Source organism: Leptonychotes weddellii, chromosome 11, assembly GCF_054177405.1.
Source record: "Leptonychotes weddellii isolate Sample4059 chromosome 11, ASM5417740v2, whole genome shotgun sequence".
NCBI classification, from domain to species: domain Eukaryota; kingdom Metazoa; phylum Chordata; class Mammalia; order Carnivora; family Phocidae; genus Leptonychotes; species Leptonychotes weddellii.
Genome location: NC_138379.1, coordinates 27585934 through 27609623, shown reverse-complemented (window position 1 = coordinate 27609623; position 23690 = coordinate 27585934). Strand labels below are relative to the sequence as shown.

General features: G+C 33.7%; 1 protein-coding gene and 1 long non-coding RNA gene across 2 annotated transcripts in view; one reads left to right on the top strand and one right to left on the bottom strand.

The window, feature by feature from the left end:
- Window positions 1–23690, top strand: part of LOC145716168 (uncharacterized) — a 453113-nt gene that overhangs the window by 165513 nt on the left and 263910 nt on the right. The window lies entirely within an intron of this gene.
- The window catches only part of KIF18A (kinesin family member 18A), an 85055-nt gene that overhangs the window by 16027 nt on the left and 45338 nt on the right, over window positions 1–23690 (bottom strand). Inside the window, exon 13 of the mRNA XM_006730525.3 lies at window positions 23419–23660. Within this exon, the coding sequence (XP_006730588.1) occupies window positions 23419–23660 (242 nt within the window). The remainder of the gene's footprint in view (window positions 1–23418; window positions 23661–23690) is intronic.

Genomic DNA, 23690 nt, shown 5'->3' with positions numbered 1-23690 from the left:
AAAAGGAATCATGTAGTTACAGACTTTCAGGACAAGGGACTCTAATAGATGATGATAGTCAATAAAATATCTCAGTAATGTGGGTGTCACACAGGAGAGGATAGAAAATTAAAATGCATTGTTATAATGTAGGCTCTTAAAAAGTGGGATAAAATGATTAGTAACCACTTGGGAGGATAGCAAGTCTTCTCTCCTGGGCCTTTCATCTAAAAAAAAAGCCCACTACACCATATATTTGAGTATAGAAGGTAGTGGGTAGCAATGTATCTTATGGTCTAGAGAAAGCAGTTTTGGGACTTTAACTCTCTAACACATTGTGGGTATACTGCATTTCTAACGACCTGAAATGATTATGATCCATGGCATGTAAGTGAGTATGTTGAAATTCATTTCCAGATAATAACAATAACTATATTGTCAAGACATTTAGAAGGAGAAGTCACTACTACTACTAATTTCAATCTAGGAACAATGTTTATTTTAATTATGAAAGGAAAAAAAAGTTTTAGTCAACTGTGGTACAAGAGAAACAACTAAGAGGATTGCATCGGCATAAAAAGAAGTCATTGTTTGTTCATCCACCCAGCATTAAGCACCTGCCATGTTCTAGACCTTTGCTAGGTTTTGAGAATCTAGCAGGAAACAAGACATTTAAGAACTTACATTTTAGGGGGAAGAAGGCAGAAAAATAAATTATCTTAATTAAGATAATCATGACAAATGAGTTGGAAAGACAATAAAACAGAAATGGAATAGAGTGATGGGAGATAGGAGAGGTACTGATTAGATGGCAGGGGAAGACGACTCTAAAGGTCAGATGTGTGATTGGAGGCTTGAATGGCTGTGCAGGAGCCAGTCCTATGAAGATCTGGGGAAAGAAGCAGAGGAAATAGCAAGAGCAAAGCCCCGACGGCAACAATAAATTTGTTGAGCTCAAGGAAAAGAAAGAAGGCTAATGTGATTGAAGTGTAGTGAGTCAGAGAAGAGAAGTAAGAGACTAGAGAGATCAAAAGGGGCCAGCCTGTGTTAGGGTTTATGAACAAGATAAAGGTCTGCATTTATTCCAAGTGCAAAGGGATATCTGTGGAAGATTATTTTAAACATGGATATGATGTGATCTGATTTATGTTTTTAAAAAAGATTGCCTTGCTTGTGGTGTGGAGAACAGAATACAAGTAGGTAAGAGAGGAAACAGAGAAATCAGTAACACAGTTAACACAGTTATTGCTATAGCTCAGACAAAACATAATGAGAACCTGGACTAGACTGGTAGCAGAAGTGATAGATGTGGGAAGGGTGTTATAATCAAATAACCAGATTAAAATTTTATCAAGTACATTCAAAACATTTTCAATGACATAGATGGGTGTGATTAGCTGCCCAACAACCAGGACCAAAGATAAGGAGTTCGCATAAAGCAGTAGTATTTTGTATAATTTAATCAACAGAAATTGACAACTTTCAGTGAAACCATGAACCATTTCTACATGAACAGGAAAGTTCAAAAGGTCCTAAATGTCATTTCCTCAAATTTGGCATTCTCTTGTTACTGACATCCCCCTTTCCCCAGCCCACTCATTCCATTTGAGGTCCTGTCCTCTACTGAGGTGCTGTTGTCTTCGAGTTTGTTTCCTTTCCTTGTCTAGTTTGCATGTTTATGGACTTGAGGCAGCAGATACTCTCTAGGGTTTGAGGATACAGTTACTTATTCAGAGATGATGGCTGTTATCATCATGTTTGGGTAGCAGTGAAAAGGGAAGAAGGGGAGAGAGGCTAAGTAGGAAATGGTTCTAGAAAAGGGTGGCAGAAAGAAAATTACTAAAAATGGACTTCGGCTCCTAGGAATTTGTTTGAAGGGAGGGAAAGATTTAAGTTAGCAGAATGATACAGAAAGAGTACCCTCTTTTAGGTTAAGCACTCTACTTTCTCTGCAAATTCATCTCTAGACACTCTCAAGTCACTGACACAGATTCATCTTCAGTTCTAGGCATAGACACTATGATTTCAGATATAAAGACTGGCTACTCCACTCCCAATACCTTGTTAATTGTTGCATTCACTTCCTTAAAAAGGAGCCATTGTCTTTTAATCCATATTTAGTGAAGCTTCAAAATGCAAAATGTGGTCCTGTAATGAATGCATTTTGATCATATAACATATAATATATATGCTATCAGAACCTTCTCTTTTTGATAGGGGAACAACACAGAAAGGCACTGAATACTTGGAAGAATTTCTCACTGGGAGAACCAGGGACTTGGTTGGCTTCACCTTTTATGTGTCACTTTAGAAACATCCATAGTATAAGAAGGGATATGAAGGTTAACTTTGCAAAAGACAATCACTTTTAACTTCCTAATACTGGGTAATAAGGGAAGAATATCATCTGCACACCAGGACAATAGAGGACTTTAGGGAGGATACTATGTAGCTAGAATTGGAAAAAAGGAAGGTTTGGGGGAGAATAACATAAAAATATTCCCCCACTTCATTGTTCAGTGCTGTCCCTGGGACTTAAGTAAAAGACACTGGCAGAATGTTACTAGAGCCCCTTAAGTTAGGAATAGGGATGAGGGAGTAGGTGAGGTAAAAGGAGAAAGGGTGAGACAAGGCCCATGGGATACAGTAAAATGGTAATATCTGAATACTAGCAGTAGCACTAAGAGGCCCCCAAATCCAGTCCTGGTCCAGCTGACTCAGTGTTGAAAGGAACACTGATTAGAAAGTGCCTAACCCTGTGGGCCTTGCTCCCAGCACTGGTGGCCACACCACATATGGATGAGAATCTCTTGGGCAAAAAGGCAAAGTTTCTAGCTTAGATTACCTATGGCTCTGGTTCCTGTTCTATACTCTTGGGCCATTAGATCCATGAAAAGGAATGCATTTGCTCTCCCCCACCCCATTTCTGGACCTTAATTTCTACTGATTATCAGCAAGTTATATATATAAGTACTTATAATAAGTGTAGTGGATCAGTAAAAGGATAATATAAAGGAATGGCAGAACTGGCATACAAACTCAGGACTTCTGATAATCCAGATGCATGTTCTTCACCCCTACACAAACTGAGTCCCTACCATAGGGAGAATTAAATCAATTACGATAATGGATAAATAAAACATGCAACATTCACGATTTCATTGTTACTTAAAGTCATGTTTTGTAGATTATCTGATGATATGGAAAAATATACATTAAATTAAATAGTATATAAATTCTACCTACAGCATGATTCCAATTTTGAAAACAAATAAAAAGCTCACCCAAAACAAATCAAAACATACACACACTTTAAGCAAAAAAAGGGGGAAAAGTCACAGAAAACAGAAGGAAATACAGCATAATCTATTAAAATTAGCAAAGATTATAACTGGAAAAATTCTGAGTGATCTTATTTTCTTCTTTAACCACTTTTTATAATAAATATATACTGCTTCTTTAAAATTATAAATAACAAAAATATTTTTTTAAAGAAGAGCAATGTAAGGAGTGGGACAAAAGTGAATAAAAACCCAGTTCTCTCAAGCCTCAGAAATTCTCTGGAATTGGAGGCAAGAGGTTGTCTCTGAAGGTATAGGGTGGAGCTAAAACCAGAACTGATTGAAAGTCTGCATAAGGAAGTTGGACCCCCCCCCAAATCCCCTTACCCCATCACTATCACCTATACTAACAGGTGACTGTTCCTTTGTCACCCTGTTAGAAGAAACTTGAGTTACTCTCTGGACCAGTTGAGACCTGGGGCCAACATGCACAGCTGACACAGGGGTTTTTAATAATTTCTCAATAATGAATGCATACAGATTTTTCTCTGACTTCTCTAATACACTGGTGTCAGGCTTATACATCTCCTAAATGTGAAATCAGAGTTCTTTATAGATAAACTGTAACAATAAAAAGACTTAAGTATTGACATTTTCAGGCTCCCCCAAACTATTTCTGGAGATCACCATAAAGCAAAGCTGAAAGACCTAACTATCTACACAGAATATAACCAGGGTCACCAGCTATTTGAGGATATGTTTTTCAACATGATAGGACACAGAACTACATACAGGAAAAAAAAGTGAAAGGAAATAGACAATGTAGAAATAGAAGAGTATATTAGAATAACCATAATTAATATCTTCAGAGAGATGAAAAGTTATTACATTCATCAAATAGAAACAAAGTACTATGGGAAGAAATGTTGAATTACTTAAAAGAGCTCTTAGAAATTTAAAATATGAGAGGGAGAAAAAATTCAAAGGAAAGGTTGTATGATAAAGTTGAGGATATCTCCCAGAAAGAAGCAAACCGAAAGAGGTAAGTATTAGAAGGCGGAAAAAAGAATTAGAGGATCAATCCAGGAGATTCAACATCAGATTAGTAAGTGTCCAAAGACAGAACAGAAAGTAGGGAAGAAAAGTATATATGGAGGTGTATGTATGTGCATAAATACATATAGGAACATTTCTCAGAGTGAAAAGATAAAGATTTTTCAGGGAGAAAGGCCCAGACTATTTAATATAATGAGGTAAAAAAGACTGACACCAACGCACATCATTATGACATTTCAAAAAACTAAGGATAAAGGGAAAATCCCAAAATCTTCCTGGGAGGAAAGTCACACATAAAGTACGGAGAATAAAAATGGCATGTCAGTTAATAGCAGTCACTAGAATCTAGAAATCAATGGAGCAATGTCTTCACAGGTCTCAAAAAAAATATTTCCAACCTAGAATTCTATACCTAATCAAATAACAAGAAAATATATTGCCAAACATGCATTATCTCAAAAAAGTTTACTTCCTGAGCACCCACTGGAAGAATCTACTGGAGGATGTATTTCTGCAAAATAAGGGAGAACAAGAAAGAGGATGGGAATAAAAGCAAATAGTACATGTAATGTATGGGGATTAACATAAGAATAAAAAAAAAATTGAAAAAAAAAAAAAGCAAATAGTACATACGGAAACCATAAAGCAATACAAGAAAGAGAATTTACATATTTTTTAGCATTAACAGGAGACAATATTTTCTTGAAGACACTCTAGACATTTACTTTTAAGAAGCTGAGATGGGGTAGGGGAGGAAATGTATATATCATGTAAAGGTATTAAATCTTTATTGTCCAAAATAAAAACATAAGCAGATGATATCTAAAATTGGAAAAATGTAAGCAAAAAGGAATTAGCAGTATAAATTTGAAATTTGGAAATTAAAAGGAAAAACCTGAAGACACAGCTAAAAGGGGAGTAAGAATTAGGAATGGGCAGCAAAAGGGCAAGGATATTTCCACAAATATGACAGTACCTGTTAGCTTTCTCAACTATGGATGCATATTACTTTTATATAAATATATAAACTGAATTTTAAAAGCAAGTGGAGAGGGGAGAGAAAGAAGAGGGAGAGGCAGACAGACATACACATGGACACACATCTAAGAGCTTTTAAGGAAAATAAAGTAATTAGACCCTGGGGCTATAAAGGAAAAAGTAGACCAAAACATCTATCTTGCTTGTTCTGGGGAAGTTTTACTCAAAATCTGTGGACTGAGTCTACCAGAGTCTAGCCAAAGAGATGAAGCTTTACATTCAAAAGTCTAACTGAAACATGGAAGCAAATAACATGAATGACATGGGCAAATAGAAGAGCAAATGAATGTTCTAGGCCTAGAGAAGGTAGAAGAGATCTTTTCTTTACTTAGCCCACTCTCTATAGGCTTACTACCCACCTCACTCCCCACCTCTTGTTTTCCTGGCATATAACAAAAAACTAGGGAGAATGATTACCTACCTGGTAAAATTTAAAGAGGGCTAATAAAAACGTGACTCAATCAATCATTAGAAATAAATCATTCAATATGGCGAGAAATGGGTAAAATAGATTTAAAGTCATGAGTTCCAGAACGAAGGAAAATTCCTTTTCTTCAGGGAACAGGTAAACTGCCTGTGAAATCTGAATGGCAGCATGTGTAATTTTGAAATATCCAAAAGTTTATAAAGAATAATAGCAGAAATAAAAATAATGTTTAGGATAGCAAAATCTCTAAGAAATAAAAGACAGACTTTGTATAAGGACATGGATTTAATCAGTTTGTTTTCAGATATTTTAAGTGTCCTTAAGATCTCCAGCTTTAGTTATTATAGTTGTGATACCTATCTTTACTTTCACATTTAGATTTCATATGACAAGATATACTTTAATTTCTTTATGTGTTTGTTGAGAAATATTCAGATGATTAAACAGAGAGGATGTCACTTTAAGGATCAGCAAGTTTTCTAGACTACTTTCAACTTAATCGGAGTATATAAAATTCTAAAAAAACAGTCTGGGAACTACCTGGAGAGGAATTGTTTACTGAAAAATAACTTTGGTATTGCTTTACTTAGAAAGGTCTAATACAATTATCCTGAAATTCAAGATGATCTTTTTAAAGGTTTATTAACACTTCACATAGTTGAAGGCACATATTAATGAAGTAATAATATAATGCACCTGATTGCTGTTTTTAGAGTCACAAAGCTTTTCTTAAAAGTAAAATTTAACAAAAATACATATACAATGCTAAAGACTTACTGATAAACTTCTAGTTTAGGAAAGAAGGTAGGCGGTGGAGGTTATATGATTAAATAATATAACTTTTCAAAATAATTATGTGCTATAATTCAAAGCAGGATTTTAAAAGTAATGAGAGACTGGGCTACTGAAAGATACAGAAAAGCTTCTCTTCTAAACCCTACCATAAGTTTTGTTTAATGAATCCAATCCTAGTCTTTGTAATACTTATCCATTAATAGTTTACGAACATCTTAAAATATTTATATGATGCTTTAAGGTATTTTATATACAACTGAAAATGTGCATTTCAGGATAAAGTGGTTAGTGTTCTATTCATCTGTTCCTGCATTATGGCTAGAGATTACCGCTTCAAAAAGTTTGTTTACTGTTAAGTCCATAGAGAGACTTAAAATGGAAGTCAGACAAAAACATTTTGTTGAGACTGCCAAGTTTTAGAAGCCTTTCAAAAGACTTTTAAGTATTAAAACCACCTTTAAAATGAACTCCAAATGCAAGCACTAAAGTTGTGGGTTAGATGGAAAAAAAATACAATTTTCATCTGTGATTGTCCAGATTCTAACACAATATTACCCGGATTACAATTTACGTACATTAATATTTGTGGATTACACAGAATAACGTATGCTATTAATATAAGCCACGGCTTAAAAATCAAAATATTAGAATGATTTGCTTGCCCCACTAAATTACATTTGCTAAGTGGTTAAAAGAAATTATGAATAAATATTTGATCCCTGGTTAAGTGGTTAATGGAGAAGTAAACAAAATTCAGATGCTAATTAATCTGCCACTTGCTATCTGTCCCCCAAACTTTCGGGATTTTAAGGAACATGATCAAATATGGCAGCGTAATAAAAGCAATAAGCTGGATATTTTGATTTTGTTAATGAAATATATAGGATAGTCTCATGAAAAAGTATATGCAAAAGACATTAGAGAACTGAATAGCTATACTTGAATAGAAACATCTAAAAATGCATTTATTGGCTGTACTGTTCTTTAAGCTATTTAAGTCCACCTGTGAGCAAAATCTAGTCTCCTTCATTATTTTATCTTTCAAATATTTCATTTCTTCAAGAAGTCTAACCCACAGATTTGGTTGAGGAATCTGAAACATTTCTAGTAGAAAGCAGAAACAGGGTTTTTTCATTTCTATCTTTCTAAAAGTAGTTTTTTTTTTTTTTTTACTACTTCTATGTTTTTTATTCCATATGCAGTATTTTCCATTTCCATGACTTATTTTTATTATGTTACGTTAGTCACCATACAGTACGTCATTCATTTTTGATGTAGTGTTCCATGATTCATTGTTTGCATATAATACCCAGTGCTCCATGCAATACGTGCCCTCCTTAATACCCATCACCGGGCTAACCCATCCCCCGACCCCCTTCCCCTCTATAACCCTCAGTTTGTTTCTTGGAGTCCATAGTCTCTCATGGTTCGTCTCCCCCTCTGATTTCCCCCCCTTCATTTTTTCCTTCCTTCCACTAATGTCCTCCATGCTATTCCTTATGTTCCACAAATAAGTGAAACCATATGATAATTGACTTTCTCTGCTTGACTTATTTCACTTAGCATAATCTCCTCCAATCCCATCCATGTTGATGCAAAAGTTGGTATTCATCCTTTCTGATAGCTGAGTAGTATTCCATCGTATATATGCACCACATCTTCTTTATCCATTTGTCTATTGAAACGCATCTCGGCTCTTTCCACAGTTTGGCTATTGTGGACAGTTTTAAGAAATGTCAGCATGCTTTTACTTAAAAAGTTTTTAAATAATACTTATGGGGCGCCTGGGTGGCTCTGTTCGTTAAGCATCTGACTCTTGATTTCAGCTCAGGTCATCATCTCAGGGTTGTGAGATTGAGCCCCACATTGGGTTCTATGCTCAGCATGGAGTATGCTTGGGATTCTCTCTCTCCCTCTGCCTCTCCCCCTGCTCATGCTCTCTTTCTCTAAAATGAATAAAATCTTACAAAGTTTTTAAAAATAATATTTACATTTTATTATAAAAATTTCCTTAAGTAGGTCCTATCATTAAATGTTATATATATTAATATATGCATAAGTATGTTATATATATATATATATATGATATGTCATATCTTACCTGATCCTGCTAATATTCCAGGTATATTTAAGATAATTATGTATTATAGGTTATATAATATTATATATTAATATTTTAATAATTAGCATATAGTAATTATATAATAATATACAATAATAAACTATAATAATATATTATAATTACATATTATATAATACCCTGGTACATTAGCAGATCAGGGAAGAAGAAATAAGTGAGCTAAATCTTCATCAATCAGAATGAGATGATAAAATCTAAACAGATGAATCGATAATATAGCAGCATAAGTATACTGTTTAGAAATGTTAGGTGAATTGTAGAAGTCTGTTATAAGTCATCTGGCATGAGTTTCAGTGGACAGTAAAAGAAAAACAGATATCCCAATTTTCCTAAAGGTAGTTTTAAGAATGTTTGTATATTTTTTTTTCCTAAGATTTGTTTATTTATTTTGAGAGAGTGAGCGTGTGCACTCAAGCAGTGGGTAGGGGCAGAGGGAAAGGGAGAGAGAGATTTTCAAGCAGACTCCCTGCTGAGTGTGGAGCCCGACGGAGGGCTCGATCCCAGGACCCTGATATCATGACTTGAGTCGAAGAGTTGGCCACTCAACTGACTGATCCACCCAAGTGCCCCGGTATATTTTTACTTTTAAATTAAGTCTTTTAATTATTGTTTTTTTTTATTATAAGAAATGCCCTTAAATAAATGAATTATAAATGAAAAGTCATGTCCGAATAATTTTAAACCAAATGCCTATTATAGAGGAAAAGGAATTTAAAATTTACACAAAGTAGCAAAAAATGAAAGAACCAAGTAATATAAACCCCTACCTACTTTAACTGTGATATTCCTATGTCACAGAAATCATTTAGTTTAGCAATCTATATTTTTTAACTGAATTCCCACTCAAACATGGTGGTCCTAATTCCCAATTAACTACAGAGCACCAGGAAAGTCACAGTTGGGATCATCTTACACAAAGAACCAGGACTGAGTATTAGATTATCTTATGTTTATTTAAACTATCTTATTTTATAATTGTTATTCACAGCAAGAAAGTCACATGCTCAAAGTCATAATATCAATCAAATTTGTTGTTGACAGAACTGAAGTCTCTTACTGAAGTCAGGTAAAGAAACCAAGTAATACAAAGTAATAACATATATAATTATAACGAAGACTTAAAAATATAAAATTTCCTTCACAGATCCAAAAATAAGAATAGAGGCAATATACAATTTCATCCCCCCAAAACTGAGATTCTATCTTCTGACTACTACCAGCAGAAAAACAACATTAAGTGTGAATGAAATATAGGTATTTTTATTATTTAAAATTGGGTTATGTAAAAATTAAAAATCACCAAGAATAAAAGACAAAAATACCCTACATGGCAAAGGGTTTAGAGCTCTTGTATAGGTATATGTGTCTGTCTGTGTAGATATAGATGTGTGTGTGTGTATGGCTTGTTATCTAGCTATCTATCAAGAAAGAATTCTTATAAGATAAATAAGAAAAAGAGAAAAATAAAACAAAGGAAATGAATAGGTAATTAATTCAGAATGAACTACAATTGGACAAAAGCGCATTAAAAAATACTCATGTTCATTATCCATGTACAGTGGTAGACTCTATAGTTACTATAGTTCTGGAGAATAATTTGACAGTGCATATCAAACACTTTGAAAATGTACATACCCTTCGATCTAGCTATTCTACCTTTTAGGGGCCTAACCTAAGGAAATAATTAAGACAAGTTGTGAAAGACACACACACATAGAGATGTTTAGTGGAGTCTTGTTTATAATAGCAAAAAAATGAAAACAAACTAAATGTTCATTAGTAGGGGATTAGATAAATACACAACTATTAAAAATGACTTAATTTCATAGTTGATAGGAAAATGTATGTACAACAAATGGTTCAGTGAGGAAAAAGCTCGTTATCAATTGTATAATGGATCTCAATATTTTTTTTAAAACAAACAATATACGCATGCTTCAAAAAATGTCCAACAACTATTAGAACAATATATTAATAGAAGTTAATGAAAGACATCTTACTTCCTTTGGCTGGACTTTTTTTCAAATTAAAATAAATGAGCATTTAATGCTAAGATAATAAAAAGGCTAAAATATTAGTGAAAGGAACAATAAAGTTGAAAATGAATTACTGAAAACACAGTTTCTGACTGCCAATGAAGTTATAGTTTGTTGGGGAGAGGGAAGGTGAGGTGTGGTAATTACTGTAACAGTGAAATACAAAAATATAGTGGAAATGCAAGGGTATGTGCGGGCCAAGGAGGATTCAGTAAAGGGAAGGTCCATAAAGAAGGTAGTTTCTGAATTGGACTCTCAATGAGGATAAGGATTTTAATAGGCTAGGATGTAGGATGGAGCAAGAGGAAGCAACATTCAAGAGTGAGGGAAGAGCTTGGAAACTGTAGAGGCAAGAAACAGAAACATGTTTAAGAGGAGGTTGGGACACCAAGTGCTAAAGAAAAGTGAGTCTGCAGCTTGACATGGACTGGGAAAGCCTTTGAAGGATCTCCTAAGTAAGGGGTCTGCACTTTATTAGGAAGATAATTTTCACGTGAAGAGTAGATTGTAGAAGGGACAAACAAGAGAAATAGAAACTGGTTTAGATATTACCATAATTATTCATTTCTTACATCAAATTTTCTCAAAGTGTTTTAAAATAAATTGAATTAAGAAACATCATTCTATTCCCTGTCTTAAGCTGTTTTAAATAAATCTCTAAAACACAACTATGAACTGGCAATTTCATGTGTTTTCTTAGGTAGGAGGGGTCTATATTTATTTTTTTTTATTTTTAGCTTTTTGAAATATTCCACAGATGATTCCTTTAAATAAAGGGACTAGATAATTTATCACTAATGAGTTAAAAATCCCTCTCTTAAAAAATGGGCAGGCTTTCTGGGGTCATCTTTTGATGTGCCATATCAGGTGTCCTGAATGATTTTACTCAGAGGAACTAATTTATCAAAAGCTTAAGTCTGCAAACGTTAAAAGATTTACAGAGCTGTACGTTAGTGTAAAAAGCAGAATGCAGTATTTAGCAAACATGAGTCACAGGCTGCAAAGCAGGGTTCATGACAGGGAGACATTGATGAATGGGATTAGATCTAATTGAGGCTTGGTACAAAATGATGGCAAGGATTTTTCTTTTGCTAGCACTCATGTTAATATGCGAGGAGGTATTTTGGGAAACTATGAAAAATTAAAATTAGTTGGCAAAGTTCTAAAGTGAAATCAAATATTAATATATGCATTTCAATAAACACTTCTAGGCTACAAATGATTGATACAATTACTGTACTAATCATAAATCTGGATTCTTTTTTTTTTTTTTAAAGATTTTATTTATTTATTTGACAGAGAGAGACAGCGAGAGCAGGAACACAAGCAGGGGGAGTGGGAGAGGGAGAAGCAGGCTTCCCGCTGAGCAGGGAGCCCGATGCGGGACTCGATCCCAGGACCCTGGGATCATGACCTGAGCCGAAGGCAGACGCTTAACCAACTGAGCCACCCAGGCGCCCAAATCTGGATTCTTTTTAACAGCCTTATGACTCATGGGATTCAGTTGCATATGATACAGCTGAATGAATTTTAAACTATTTAAAAGATAGGTAACCTTAAGGTACTACTGATTAACCAAATAATAAACATTTTGTAATGCATTCATATGACACTACTGTGGTTACTGTAGTAGTAATGCTTATACAGATAATTTACAGCGATTTACAAATATTAAAAAGGGAGAATACATTTTCCCATGTATTAAAAAATTGTCATAGTCCTTTAAATTAATCCAACACTCTGAGTAATAAATCACCCATAACCTTTTGATACTTGTCTCTGTAGGAAATAGCAGATACCATGCTTCCATTCAGTCTCATTTTCCTAATATTCATGCTTATTTAAGATGGGGGGAAAAACAATGCAAAGAACCTTTTAATTCATAGTAATATTTGCAGTTACAGATGAGTAACTAAATACTGTTTTGTTTACAAGGAGAATAAGGGCCAAATGAAATGTATTTAGGGCTACAAACATGACTTCCATTGTCTATCGGTAATGGTTAAATTTTACTGCCAGATGGGAAAGTATATGGAAGATTTAGTTTATAATATTTTTGCTGCTTCATATTTATTATACGAGGAATTCATATAGACATTCCTATTTTTTTTTTTTTTAAGATTTTATTTATTTGACAGAGAGAGACACAGCGAGAGAGGGACATAAGCAGGGGGAGTGGGAGAGGGAGAAGCAGGCTTCCTGCAGAGCAGGGAGCCCAATGCGGGGCTCGATCCCAGGACCCTGGGATCATGACCTGAGTCGAAGGCAGACGCTTAACGACTGAGCCACCCAGGCGCCCCAGACATTCCTATTTTTTAAATGACATTTCCTTCTACTGAAGTAATTTTAGGGGAAACCTAAATTTACATTGGAACTATATTCAATCATAGTATCTCTACAACATATAAGAAATTGGTTCTACTAGTATCTTTTCTTTTATTGTACTTTAAGATAAAGACCACTAACATGAGGTGCAAAATTTAAGAAAAGGAAAGGTTAGAGACAGAAATATTACTAAATGTGAGTTTCCAGATGGATAATGAGGAAATCTTGACTTTTCATTTAATGTCAGAAATTTTATCAGTTCCATAAATAAACCTTGCTGCCGGCACCCCTATCCTGCATGGCACTCAGTGAATGCATTTTCTGTTTTCCAGATCTAAAATAGGTGCATGTTTTACTCCAAGTAAACAGACATTTAGTTTGGAGGCTAAGATTTCAAGTCAAATAACTATTTCAAAATCAAGTATTGACATTGGTTAAGTATTACAATGAACAAAATTAAAAAAATTAGTTTCTTCTTAAGAAACAATACAGGCTTATTAATATTAAAATTAAAATAATCCATATAACAAAAATATAAAATATATTTAGGGATTTAATGACAAATGTACAAAATATATATAAAGAAAGTTCTAAAACTTTGCTGAGAAACATATAAGAAAATATGTATGGAGAGACAAACTACTCTAGAGTGAAAAGATTTGATAGTGAAAAAATGTGAAGACAAAATTTATAAGTCTTTAAAAAGATTTTATTTCCTTGGAACTGAAAAAATTGTGCTAACATTCATTTCTTAGTCAGGGATAGCCAAGAACATTTTATTTTTTATTTATTTATTTTTTATTTTTTAATTTAATTTTATTATGTTATGTTAGTCACCATACAATACATCATTAGTTTTTGATGTAGTGACCCACAATTCATTGTTCTAAGAATATTTTAAAGACAAAGAATAACATGGGGTGCCTGGCTGATTCAGCTGGTAGAGTGTGACTCTTGATCTGAGGGTCGTGAGTTCAAGTTCCAAATTGGGCATGGAGCCTACTTAAAACAAAACAACCCCAAAGAATAATGAAGGGGGACTAGCACTGCTATATAGCAAAAGATACTATCAAGTATCAGCTATGAAAATAATAGCTACTAGTTCTAGGACAGACAAATAAGCTAAAGAATAGGATAGAAATCCAATAAATAGAATTATTTGACTACTTACTGTATTTAAAACAAAGGTGACTTAAGGATGGACTGTCAATGTATTACACAAGAATGTCAGGCTCTTTGAAAAAATTTTGATTTTCACATCAAAATAAATTAGGAGAAAATAAAAGTAAAAAAATTTTAAAAACTAACAGATTAAAAGGCCTTTTGAGGAATTATTCCAAAGGCAGAGAGAAAAAAAAATGAAGTTATTGTATGACATAAAAGTTTAAAAATTTCAGTATTAAAAAGAATATCTCACAGTAAAGAGTAAATGATAAACTTGAAGAAGAGATTTGCAATATGCATCTTAGAGGAAAGAGTTAATATCCCTTGATGATCTCATCCAGTCCTATGGCTTTAAATATCATCTAAATGTTAACAGCTCTCCAGTTTATATTTTAGTTTAGACTTTTCTTCTGAACTCCAGATTCTTATATCCAACTGCTTACATGATATCTCCACTTGGATGTATCTTAGACAAATTTAAAATGCCCCAATTAAACTTTTAGTCTTTTGCCACCTCCACCCTACAAATCTGTTCTACCTGAAGTCTTCCCTATCTCTTTTAAGGTGACTTGATTCTTTCAGTTGCTAAATTCAAAAATCTTAAGAGTCATCTTTGACTTTTTCTTTCCGTCACATCCCAAATCCAATTGGCGATAAAATCCTGCTAGTTCTACCTTCAAAACATACTACAATCTGACTACTTCTTACCAACTCCATTGCTACCAACCTGGTCTGAACCACTACCATCTTTTACTTGGGTTATTGCAGTAGTCTCCTGTCTTCACCCTTGCAATATTATAATCTACTCTCAACATGCCAGCCAGAAGGATCTTTTGAAAACATAATGGAGATATGTTACTTTTTTCTTCAGATCATGCCATAGTTCTGGATTTGTTCTGAGTTAAAGTCTAAGTCCTTATAATGACCTACAAGCCTTTATTTGATCTGCCTTCCTCCCCTTGATCTTTGTGATCTCATCACTGTCTACTTTCTTTCCCTTTTCCTTTGTACCTATTATATGTCCTTCTAGCCATTCCATGAATATGCCAGCCTGTGTTAGGGATCTACATTAGTTGTTCTACCTGAAAATGAGTCTTCTCCCATATAGCCACGTGGCTAACTTTGTGAACTTCTTCATGTTTTATCAGTGAAGCCTACCCTGACCATGCTATTTAGAGTAGCAACCTCTGGGGCACTGGGTGGCTCAGTTGGTTAAGCAACTGCCTTCGGCTCAGGTCATGATCCCAGGATCCTGGGGTTGAGCCCCACATCTGGCTCCTTGCTCAGTGCGGAGCCTGCTTCTCCCTCTCCCTCTACTTGCTACTCCTCCTGCTTGTGCTCTCTCCTCCCTCTCTGTCAAATAAATAAATAAAAACTCTTAAAAAAAAAAAAACTTAAAAAAAAAGTAGCAACCTCTTTCCTGCCCCATTCCTGAACTCTGTTTCTTTGCCCACAGCATGTACCACCTTCTAAGATTCTGTTTAATTTTCTTATTATATTTAATGTCTTTCTTCCTGCACTAGAACGTGAACTCCAGGAGGTAAAAAGGTTTGTTTTGTACTTTGATGTATCCTTAGCATCAGATAAGTATCTGGCACATAGTGGAAATTCAATAAATATTGTTGAATGAATAAATATCCATATCCTAAGCTCTTGTAAATATGTGACAATTTTTTACAAAAGAAAACTATGCCAGAAAAGTGTTCAAATGATGGCTAGGTAATTCACAGAAAATAGATCCTTAAAAGGATGAAAAATAATATTCAACTAGTAGTGAACAGAGGAAAGATGGAAAGAAGATAATATTTATGACTGAAATTAGCAGAGAATCAATAAATAACTAGCAAAGACAAAAGAGGGAGAGAGAACCCCAGATTTAAAAAGATTTAAGAGATATATCAACCAGTGACAAGGTATGGGCCTTGTTTGTATGTTGATGGAAGAACTTAAAAAGAAATCATTTATGAGACAGTGGGGGAAACTTAAACACTGATTAAGTATTTAATGACATTAGGTATGAAAAGGACATTGTGTTTTCTTTTAGAGACACTAAGATGTAAATGGAAGAAATATATGCTGATATTTCCTTCAAAATAATACATTAGAGATATAGATAGGGTGCAGAAAAGCAGATGGGGTTCTCAAGATTAGCCATGAGATAATTCTTAAAGTTCGGTGATGGGTTCATGGAGTTCATTACGGTATTCTTTGCACTTCTATGTATGTTTGAAAATAACTTTCTAAAAACTAAAAATTGAAGACAATTTAACACCAAAAGCTGAAAAGATAAAAGGAGAAAAGAGCTCATTTTCTTACACTGATGATGGGAGTTCAAACTGGTATAATCACATGGGGGAGGGAGGTGGAAGAAGTTACTAAGCAATATGTATTATAAACTTTAGAAGAATGTGCTTATTGCTGGAGTTAAAAATTTTACTTCTAGGAAGTTATCATAGGGTTAATCAGACATGAGCACCAAGATAAATGTACATACTTCCTTACTGCAATACCATTTATAATAAAAATTTATTAAACAACCTAAATGCCTAACAATAGAGTACAGATTAGATTATGGTTAATCTCGTGAGACTTTTAAAAGCACAGTGTGTATGCATTTTAAATATAAAGATTGCTGCTGATCTAATAAATACTCTTTAAAGGTCCTTACAGCACCAGAAAAACAAACAACAAACAAACAAAAGAACCAAATTCAAAACTCAAATAACACACAGCATTTAGTGTTTTTGAAATTTAACAACAAAACCACTTACTACTTGTTTATGAGAGTATAGGAAAAAAGTCAGTAACATACATGTAAGCTTAGATGAATGAGACACATTTGACCCATGTTTTGCTTAATAAGTTGAATCTCTTCAATTGTACTTCTTAAATTTATTAAGACTACTATGGATAATGTAATTTTAGCAATATATGCCATCTGGGTATTGCTTCATATCTTTAGAAATACAAACATAAATTTCACTATTTATGCTTTTTTAATGAATTATTTCAGTATTTTAAGACTAAGAAAAATAAGTATTTATAAGTGGACTCACTTTATAGCCTACGCCCCTTCCCATGACTATTCATAGTGAATACAACATACATAATTCATGGAATAAATAAGACACACCAAGCAAATAGTTAATCTATGAAATCATGTGAACAAAATATTAAACAATAAACCAAGAACAAAACATAATAAAAACAAAACTCACCTTCTGATACACTTTCTAAAGGAAATACCTATTTATAAAATGTAACATGACTTCAACAGTTTTTCCTTTTAAAAGTATTATGAAAAGGAATTAAGAGCCAAATAAATGTTTTACTGTTGACAAGTATGGTCTATGCGATTACACTGTAAGTGAAATACGGATTTTTAAATAAGTAATAATGACCATCAGGTGGCCAGTATTTCTTGATCTTGGTCTTAAAACCCTATTTCCTCTCCAACATCTTGAATACATTATAAAGAAAAAAATCAAGGCCCAAAAGGTGCGAGAGAATCTGAAAATAATATTAAGTTTTCAAAGATTTCAACTAGGTTAGTTCTAATGACAATAATGCTTTATTAAAGAAAAAGATAAGATATAAGTATATATCTCCAACTTCCCAGTCATTTTAATGTAAAAATACAACATAGGGAACTTAATAATAGAGGGCTAGGTAATTCAGACCAATCTCTACTGAAGGCAACAAAAAAGTCTGGGCAAAATATAAAAAACATATGCTTGAAGGCACAGAAGAGCTAATGAGATTGTGAAGAATTATAGGCAAGTATCAAGAGAAAGCTGGGAAGCTCTGGAAGGTAATCTCTGCATTTACAGCTATTTTCCCCATGAGGTTTTTTGCTGATCCTGAAGGAGGTGGCATAAAAGCTTAGGAACATTCTTGAGAATTTGGCAGAACTGGGATGCTGGAACTGGAAGTTAGGGCCCACTAAACAAAGTTCTTCATAAACCCTCCTTGCTTTGAGTTAGAAGCCTAAACAGCTTATACTCTAGAGGGTAAAACAGGGGTAGACAGGTCCTAGCAGAAGCTGCAGTGTAGTTTCAAATGATCCCAATCCCTAAAATTGACTAAAGTGATTCTGTGTTGTTAATGCCACCAGGAGCCTAGAAGAAGCAAATGTAAATCCTCTCTGAAGGAAGACATTATTATCAGAAGTCTTGAAGTATTTCTATAAACAATTCTGCAAATAAATGTCTGAGGCACAAAAATTAATATGCCTTCAAGAAAATGAGACCACGTGAAAGAAAACCAGCAGAAAGAGGTAACAGAAACAGATGCAGAGGGTTCCAGACCTGGGAATTCTCAGACACAGTCTTTAAAATACTTACTCCCATTGTGTTCGTGAGAATTTTTACCAAGAAATGTAAACTATAAGAAAGAGTCAAATAGAAATTCTAGAACTGAAATATAACTGAAATTAAGAACTTGATGGATTTAAGAAACATTTGACATAGCTGCAAAGAGAAAGTAAACTACAGAATGTGTGAAAAGAAATTTCCAGAGAGACAAAAAACAAAGAAAAGGAGAGAGTAAAAAAGTTACAGATAAGACAAGGAGAAAGAACCGTGTAATATAACTGCAGTCCCATAGGTAGGGGAGAGAACAAAAGTAGCAGAAGCAATATTTAAAGATATAATGGTTAAGAACTTCATAAAACTAATGAAAGATAATCCAGACACAAATTCTAAAAGTTCTATGAACCCAAGTAAGAGAAGTAAAAATAAAATTATATAGGCACAATATAGCAAAACTACTAAAACTCAAAGACAAAGAGAAATATTTTAGGAAGTCAGAGGTCCAATTACACTCAAGGGAACAACACTTAGAATGACAGCTGACTTCAACAACAGTAAGAAAGACACATAAGATAATGAAATAATATCTTCAAAGTGCTAAAGAAAAGAAAGAATACTAAACTATAATTCTATACCCAGCAAAATAGTCTTCAAGAAAGAAAGTGAAATAAATACAGCTTCAACCACATAAAAACTAAGAAAATCCATCATCAGCATATTTACTGCAAAGGAAATGCAAAAAGATTCTTTAGATGAAAAAAATTATCTTGGATGGAGATGCAGATGCCGAAAAAATGGAGACCAAAAAAAGTAAATGTGAATATTCACTGTATAGACAATAAAAAAAACCCATTTTATGGGTTTAATATATAGAGAAAAATGAAATACCTCGTAACAGTGGTATGTCAGGGTAAGGGTTAACCCAGGTAAAGAATTTTAAGTTTCTAGCATTGTCTGAGGGTGAAAGTAACATAGTTACTTTGATAAACAGACTTTGATAAAGCAAGGATTCATAATGTTACCCTAAGGGTAACTACTAAAAGAATATAAAAACAGTGTATAGCCTTCTAAGCTCAGAGGTGACAAAATGGAATATTAAACATCACTCTCTCACTTCAAAGCAAAGTTCAAAAGAAAAAGAATTTGGAATAAGCAGGACAATTAGAAAGCAAATCACAAGACAGTAGATTCAAAACCAAATTATCAACACATTCACCAAGTGGAAAAAGAATGAATTCTTTAAAAGATAAGGACTGATAAACAGAACAAAAAGCAAAATCCAATTATGTGATATTTATGAGACACCTCTGAAATAAATATGATTACAGATTTCAAGTGAAGGAATCAGAAAAAAGATGAACCTTGAAAACAAAAACCAAAGAAAAGTGGGGTAGCTATATTAACATTAAAGTAAACTTAAGGTTAAGAAAAATGACTGGATTAAAGTACATTTTATAAGAAAAGGAAGATGTTAAAATTCTGAAATATACAGATGTAATAATATAATTTCAATGTATGAAAACCAAAAATTGACAGAACTACAAGGAGAAGCATCCTCTAAAAGGTGTCCATGCTCTAGGCCCTGGAACCTGTGAATATGTTACATTACATCGTAAAAGGGATTTTCCAGATGTAATTGAGGTTATGGAATTTAAAACAGGGAGATTATCCTAAATTACCCAGTGGGCCCAATCGAATCAAATGAACCCTTAAAAGCAGAGACTTTTCTCTAATTGTAGGCAGGAGAAATGAAGCAGAAGGGAAGATGACAGAGATTCAAAGCATGAGAATGAGCTGTCCTGCCTTTGTTGGCTAGGAGATGAAATGATGAAGAGGGCAACATGCCAGGGAATACGGGAGACCTCTAAAAACTGAGAATGACCCCTGGCCAACAACCAACAAGAAAACAGGGACCTCAGCCCTACAGCTGCATAGAAATGAATTCTGCTAACAACCAGAATAAGCCTAGAAGCACATTCTTTCCCCAGAACCTCCAGATAAAGGATCCAGCTGGCTGACACCTTGATTTGGCCTTGTGAAATTCTAAGCGGAGTAACCAGTTGAGCCTGCTGTTAATTCTGACCTACAGAACTTTGAGATAATAAATCAGTGTTATTTTAAGTTGATATGTTTGTGTTAATTTGTTAGCATGGCAATAGAAAACTGACAAAAAATAGAAAAATCCAGTGTAATAAGGGGATTTTTAATAGGTCTCCTCAGTATATGATAGAACATGAATTAAAAAAAAAGTCTGTAAGAATAAGATTTGAAGAACACAACCAATTTGGCCTGACTTATATAGAATATTGCAATAAATGACTACAAAATATACATTCTTTATAAGCACACTTGAAACATTTACACCAGCCCACTATTCCTGGGAATAAAGTGAGTCTACAATTTCTAAAGGATTAAAATCATACTAAGTATTTACTCTGAATACAATTCAATTAAGCTATAAACAAAAAATAGAATGGAATTTGCCATACCTTTTTGATATTAAGAATAAATAAAAACTAAAAAAAAAATCAAAACTAACAGTTTTATGAAATAGTTTTTACTGGATTGCCTACATGACACTTAAAAGTATGATTCTCATTTTAATTGTTTCTCCAAATCTAATTCAAATGGAAATCTGCTCAATCTGAAAGTATAATTTTATATAAAAACTGATTAAAAGAAAAGAAATGCTCCATGGGTCAAAGAAGAAATTACAACAGAAATCAGAAAATATTTTGAACTAAATAATAATCTAAAATACTATGTATCAAAACTTGTGAAATGAAGCGAAATCTGTGTTTAGAGGGAAACCTATGGACATTATTGTATAAATTAGAAAAATAAGGTGAAAGCTAATGAACAAACATCTTCATCGGTTAAACGAAAACAGGAGCATAAACCTAGTAAAAGTAGATGGAAAGAAATAATAGAAGTAAAGATAAAAACAGATACAATTAAAAAGAAAACAAAATCCACGACGAAACAGGAAACAGCCAAAAGGAAAAAGCAACAAAGCATATATTTGACTGACAGTTGACAAGCGATCATACTAAAAGAAATAAGGTCAAATACACAAACCTACAGAGATTTGCCTCATCTCCCTCTTAAAATCTACTGACACAGCATCAGTGATAGAAAAAAGCAATAGCTGCTAACATCAGAAACAGTAATTTTTGGAAGTTGGAAATCACACGGATTGGATCAATGGAAAAGCTAGAAGAGAAAAATCAGGACCCTAGGTATTATATATATGAGAAATGCAGGGCGCCTGGGTGGCTCAGTCGTTAAACATCTACCTTCGGCTCAGGTCACAATCCCAGGGTCCTGGGATCAAGCCCCGCATCGGGCTCCCTGCTCAGCGGGAAGCCTGCTTCTCCCTCTCCCACTCCCTCTGCTTGTGTTCTCTCTCTCACTGTCTCTCCCTCTCTGTCAAATAAATAAATAAAAATCTTAAAAAAAAATCTATTATGAGAAATACTTTTTTCAAATCTGTAAACTCAGAAAAAAAAGAATGGGAATAGACTATGAGGTAATTACCAATGACAATCAGTTTAACTGATCAGTAGATTGTGATGTTGTATGATAAATTAAAACTGTCTAAACAAAATGGAGACCTCCTAGTATCAGCATTGGAAACAAAAGTAGAGTAAGCCTTGGGAAGATCCAGACTTCTAAACAGAAAAGTCTGGAGGTGAAGGAGTAGAGCAGGAGGCAGTTTTAACCAGAAGTAAAACTCTACAGCACAATAAACAAACTCCAAGTCAAATGACTAAAGAGGATACTTCAGAGAAGATGAAATAATGTCACCAGTAATATGAGAGCTACAAATTTAAAAAGAATATACACTAGTTCAGTGTTGCTGCTATTATTTTGGGTTAAGGTAAAGATGAGAGAGGTATCTCATATACATTTGGCATAAAGAAAATTTTGGACTTTGACAGATTAATTTTTAAACTTTTTTTTGTCCTGTATTCCAACAAATCAGTCTCTAGGAATTGGGTATACATGCACAAATGTGAATATACAAGCATGCTTTCTGATGCCCTGTTCACCAATGGAACAATGGTTAAATAAAGTATGGTACATCTGTTGTCTGGATTCTCACAAATGTTAAAAAAATAAGGTAGAGTCTTCATGTATGTACCCTAACAATAAACTAAATAAACTAATAACAAAAATAGTTGTACATTAATATATATAACGTGCTAGCATTCACATGAAACCTAATAAAAAGCTAAAATGAGATTGTGTAATACAAATATTACACACACACACACACACACACAGCAAAGATAACCAAACTGCTAAATTTATTTATTTCTAAGACAGGACACAAGATTGGGTTCTGTGGAAAGTTGAAGAAGGCATTCTATGTAATTCTATATTGTCTGAATTTATTTTAACCAACATCGTATGTTAGTTTTGCAATTTAAATGTCCCAAGCACACTTTTATGACAGGAGAGATAATAAATGATATGGCAACAAAATATAGCTTATTCTACACTGTTAGTTGATTTTAAGAAAAGATGATTATTATGTATTACAGAATATAGTATTCTTAATTACAATCTTTAATCCTTAATTGAGGTTAAATTTTAAAGAAGGATGGAGGTAAAATTATTCCATCAAAAATGGGTAAAATAACTTAAAGGTTTTATTGCTAGAGTTTAGAATATCAAGCGTACTTGCTCTTAAACCTTTGAAAGATACTGATTAATGAAAATATTCTAAAGCTAATTTTCCCATTAATTCTCACAAAACAGCCAAACCTATTAAAAAAATTAACTGTTCTGTAGATTGAGACATAAAGACACTACTCTAGAAATAACCTTATAATTTACTTAATACAAGAAAAGCTGTACTTACAACAAGGAGCAGATTGAACTGGTGGTCCAAGTTGTGGAAAGGTCATAAGAACAGAAACCTCTGGTAGGTCATGTTGCTTTATAGTATGTTCAGTAGTTTGGTCAGCCCAAACCACCACTTTTTTCCTCTCTACCAAATGTTCAATTTCTTTGAAGTCAGACTCAAAAGCAGCATTTGAAAGGCCAGCTTCTTTTAATGCACAATATTGTTTTCTTAGGGCTGGAAGTAAAGCATTCAATACTCTATATAAAGAAGGTGACAAGAAAAGAAAG